General features: G+C 33.0%; 1 protein-coding gene across 1 annotated transcript; it reads left to right on the top strand.

Moving 5' to 3' along the window:
* Nucleotides 1-1,425: 1,425 nt before the first annotated feature.
* On the top strand, nucleotides 1,426-4,006 carry LOC149541645 (uncharacterized). The gene is made up of 4 exons (XM_089796095.1): nucleotides 1,426-1,665; nucleotides 2,676-3,073; nucleotides 3,258-3,440; nucleotides 3,546-4,006. The coding sequence occupies exons 1-4, from the start codon at nucleotides 1,455-1,457 to the stop codon at nucleotides 3,912-3,914; spliced, it is 1,161 nt and encodes a 386-aa protein (XP_089652221.1). The 5' UTR covers nucleotides 1,426-1,454; the 3' UTR covers nucleotides 3,915-4,006.
* The last annotated feature ends 1,470 nt before the right edge of the window (nucleotides 4,007-5,476 follow it).

Here is a 5,476-nt window from a genome sequence, read left to right as displayed (position 1 = left end):
AAAGGAGCATCCTCAACACGCCTATCTCAATAATTCTGAATTTATCAAAATTGCAAGCTATATCAAATAGAGTGTCAGTCCCATCAATTTAAGAGTCAAAAGGCTATTGAGAATGAACAAAATAGATAATCATTATTAGAGTTTGACACGTAAAGCGGGTCTGTAGATTATACAAATTCTGTTATTAAATGGAGGATTTTGAAGTTTCTAGACTCGTCATATTCTTCTAGAGCCTTCGATAAACGATGTTATTGGAAAGAGGGCAGACTGACGAAAAGCATCTATTGGGGTACGTGTATTCTTGAGTGTCATAGCTGTATTGATGGTTTCTTTGCTGCCCTATTCATTCCAACTTCAAAGGAGCAATTTTTCAAACATAGCCATATCAAACTTCGGGGCAACATGGACGGTGGATCTTCTGTCGTTCATTCAATGGTCAGATCCTCCAAATGAAGATAGCGAAGAGCACCTATATAAAGCATTTCAAGACTTTGTTGATTGTCTCCAGTGAGCCGAAGGTGAGACAAATTGTTGGGTACAGTGCTTATAAAGGTAGGCTCCCATTTGTGGGTACCTGTGTGCACCTTCTTGTACAAAGACTTTGATGGAAAGCATTTGGCAAACAAAGGTTCAGCTTCCCATTGTAGAAGGCTGTAGAACATTCCAGATTTAATTTTTCTCCAATTTTGTTACCAAAAAATTAATTTTACCCCTGCTAAAATTACTTTTGACCAATCAAAAAATAGAATTTGATGAATGAAAATTAATTTTAAAATAAATTGATTTCTAAGCTTTAGAAACTTATTCATCTTGATGGCAAAAATTAATAGTGAACACCAATGGGAACAATTAATAGTGACCACCAATGGGAACATTAGTTCCCTGCCTATAGATAGGCAGGGACTAATAAGATTCCAATAAGGTCACTACACTTCTATTCTTTGTCTTTAACATTCTCTTTGTTCCAATCGTCCTCGTCATATTGACATCAAATTCGTTTTAATGACAAACTTCTAATTAAATCAAATTATGTCTGAATGGACTACGTTGGGTTTCTTCTGCACCGTCACAAACACCCCTTTCATTTCACACCGGAACCTGAAAATAGCCATGTTATACATGTCAGGATTGTTCCATGATGGTAGAATTAAATCTTTTCTTAATGCGAGACATTTCCAAGTTCCTTCCGCAACTACATTAGATTCACCAACTCTATAAGTAATTTACGTTTGAAGTGCACATTAACAATATTTAATAGTTCATTCTAGCCAAACATTATCACATTCACTTGGTGGGGAAGCTGATCGAGGTTTATAAAATTAAAATCAATATTTGTTCTTGACCGGGTCTCATGCCTTGGGCTTCTCATATTTATATATATAATAGATTGAGGAGGCATCTAATTACCGAAAAGCTTAGAGAGAAGACAAGAAGTTAGAATTTAGCATCCGAAAATGGCAAACAAAGATGCATCAATTTGTGCAAAAGCAGGATCATTGTGCGGCAACTCTACATTCTTTGGGAAGGCTCTGTGGCAGTCTTCTGTTTATGAGTTTGAGAGTCTCCAAGATATGAAGACTGCCCGTTACATCTACGGGCGTTATGGTTCTCCCAACTCTGATGAGCTCGCCAAGGCCGTTGCTCTTCTCGAGGGTGCCCAGCAAGGTAATCCAATGTTCTTATTTAACCCACACAATTTATTTAAGTGTTATGGGACTTGATATTATGAATTTCAGAAATCACTTGCCTTCAATACGTGCTGCAACAAATATTTCCGTCTTTCATCCGGCGTCTTCTGAGTTTGCTTTTAAGGGATTACCATTTTAATTTTCAATTTTGTCCAGCTTCGTGATTGTAAACTACTATCGATCTAATACTCATGTTCGTTTAGTCTGCGACAGGGAATTATCATTTAGGGCTTAATATTAATACAATCTATCATTTAGATAGAAAATTATTTTCAACTATGATTAGATTTTTGCATCAATACATCAGAATACATTATGATCTATTATCAGAATAAGAAGATTATTGGACATCAAATATACTGTTAAGAATTGCAAAATCACATAATAAACTATAAAAGTATTATATACAGTTTAATCAGAGACAGATTGCTAGATCTTCCTATCATGAATTACACAGATCTCTTAAATCTTATGTTTCTTTGAGTTTTCTATCAAGGGACTGTAATTCTGATTTTCAATTGTGTCCAGCATCTGTTGATCTGTTTCTCATGGGAACATTTGTTGATATATTTCTCATGGGACACGCCTATCCTCCCTACAAAATGCACTGTTGACCGAATTTCAAAAAATATAAAACACAGTAATTTTTTTGAAATTTTCAGCATTTGATCTTCATGATCTGCATATTTTGTGATTAAAAACAACAAAAACTTTGAGAAAACTTCATTGTGTTTTCGAGAATCTGCAAAAAAAAAATGTTGACCTTTTTTTTGTCTTTAGTACATTTTGTCTGAAGGAAATTAGCCAACACGTTTATCATCTTACTCATATAGATTCGTTAACCTTGCGTGAAGGATTATCTCAACCAATTGACACTGATCCGAAAATACAAAGAAACACAGTGTTCCTTTGATTCCAGATCATATTTGATGCCACAAGTTCACCTATATTTTAAAGAATAACTTACTTGGTCTTTACTTAATGCAGGTTTGGCCACTTCCTCTGGCATGGGAGCTTTAGTAGCAGCAATTTTATCTATCTCCAAAGCAGGTGACCATATTTTGGCACAATTTGATTGCTATGGTGGCAGCCGAGAATTCTTTCAAAATGATGCACCGCGGTTTGGTATAAAGGCGGAGTTCATTGACGTACACAATGTACTAACTCTTGAGCTTCGTCTCAAGAACTCTGTTATGCAACGTGAAACAGTCAATGGAAACAATTGCGATAGCAAGAGCATAATTGTCTTCCTCGAGTCAGTTACTATTCCCTGTGTCAGAGTTGCGGATATACAATCGATTTCAACCTTATGCAAAAAGTATGGAGCATTCCTCATTGTGGATAACACATTTCCTACTCCTGTAAGGATCAAACCACTAAAGAAGGTATAATATTCATGAGCATTATGCCCCTTTCTTTGTTAGGAATTTAAAAAGCTATTGCCTGTGTATACGACAGCACTAGAGCTCATTCACTAATATAGTAACTACTTCTGGTTGTACACTACGAGAATTATATGCATTTATACATTTTTCTTATAAGCGCTTTGTTGAAATCTTATATATGCAGGGTGCTGATTTGGTGATTCATTCAGTGACAAAGTTTCTTGGTGGCCATAGTGATCTGGTTGCAGGTGTGGTAGTAGGTTCGTCTCATCACATAGAGTTAGCCACAAAGTTAGCACGTCATTGGGGCCTGACAGCTTCTCCATTTGACTCATGGCTTGCTACAAAGGGAATCACAACATTGCAGGTATGGAGAAAATACACAACATTGCTTGTTTGTTTGCTATTATTACTATAGAGATACAAGTTTTAACACAAACCTTGTGAAAATGGAAAACTCCGAAATTTTCAGGTCAGGATGGAACGTGCATTGTCAACAACTGTAGAATTGGCAAGACGAATACTTTGCAGCTCAATACCTGTAAAGTTGTACTGGACGCCTGATTGTGCTATAGTGTCCATTGAAGTACAAGGTGGACTGGATGGTGCCAGTAGAGCTATTTCAAACTTGAAGATGATAAAGTTTGCGCCAAGCCTAGGAGGAACTACAACCACTGTCTCCCATCCAGTTTCTACATCTGAATCATCCATCCCCCATGCTGAGATGGAAGCCATGGGAATAACCAATGGGTTGCTTAGGTTTTCTGTTGGTCTGGAGGATGTTGAGGATTTATGGAATGATATAGAACAGGCCCTACTTGCGGCTGCTGCTACTACCTAGAGCATAAGAGTGTTGTCTTCCTTCCTTCAGTGTTTCCTTAAAATTTTCAGTTTGTAATAAATGCATTTTAAACTCCATATTAATATTAATTATCAGGTACAAGATATAACTAATTTAAATATGTTTAAATATGTTTCTTGCATTAATATGCAAAATAGAAAGAAACAATAGAGAGATTGTGTAACCAAATATAAATTAATAGATATTTTTTAATTCTTGGCTTATAGTAGAAGAGGTCACCCTATAGCTTATGATTCTATATGGACTAGCTCATAGTTTCATAGATGTACCAAAAACTATTCATGGTAGTCCTTCTTGAATTAGTTATTGAGGGATTTGTATGTCTTTTAAGAAGCCTTTCTCATATATATGAATCTCCATCAAAAATGATAATGAACTAGATCTGATGGAGCTTGTAAGATGCCTTTCTCATATTTTAAAGGCGTCTTTCTCTTGAAATAATTAAGAAAAATAGTATATATTATAATAATATGGTATATTTTATAATAATATAATATATTTTATATTATTATATTTATCTAAATTTAACATTTAATTATATAATATAAAAATATATATATTTTCTTCTAAATAATTTCTATTATTTATCGATTTGTATCTTTAGTTTTAAGATTACTTTGATTTTAATAACTATTTAGAACATTAATTGTATAATTATTAGATTATATTACAATAGATTATTATAAAATATAGTCTATTTGTTGGAACACTTTTCTTATTTGAAATTTTATATCTCTAATAAACAAATTATTGTTTGATAGATATCTTGAATTGTATATTAGTATGAATGTAATATGTTATTGTTTTCATACACATTCTTATATAGATAAATACTATAGGAAAATCACTTGATACTAACAAAACTAAAAACTATTTTCATTATTGTTTAAGAATAATTAGATGAAGATTCTAACTATAGATGATGTCTCCATTAGTTCAGATATATATGTATATAAATCTTTTTCTACTATCATTATAATGTTGTTATGTTACAAAAAAGGAATTTTTTACTCCAACCAATTTATAAAGTTACCTAGTTAAATATACACACCTAAAGAATAAACTTCACAAAATAGATGGAAGCGGTAAGTTATATTAAAGTTTCCATAAAAAGTTTAAGGATCGCAATGATTATGACTACATTGTCTACAATAAGGATATTAGAAGGAAAATGATTCTTCAACCTTGCATTTATGTAAAGTTGTTATTTATAATAAGTTCACATTTGAGCATAATTTATTCCTAAACATTGAAAAAAGGTTCACTTGGACAAAATAAGTATGCTAATAATTTATTTCTATGAGATCATGTATATATTAGAATACAATAATGTTTCCACTTTTTAAGTTGCCCCAACTTTTTTTCTATGTCAACTGCAAAGGTCTTAGAGGCTCATAATGTTTTCCTTATAAAGTTCTTAAAACATAAGTGAGTTCTGAAAGGGGTTTACACATATTGTAGAATGTTTTGATACAACACAAGGTATCTTTAATTAGATATAATTTAGGAAGCATATTTCAGATTACCTTTTATCCTACAAT

This window comes from Cupressus sempervirens, chromosome 8 (assembly GCF_028749045.1).
Source record: "Cupressus sempervirens isolate cs-2001-9-10 chromosome 8, ASM2874904v1, whole genome shotgun sequence".
Taxonomy (NCBI): Eukaryota; Viridiplantae; Streptophyta; class Pinopsida; order Cupressales; family Cupressaceae; genus Cupressus; species Cupressus sempervirens.
This window is presented reverse-complemented; position numbering and strand designations above follow the sequence as displayed.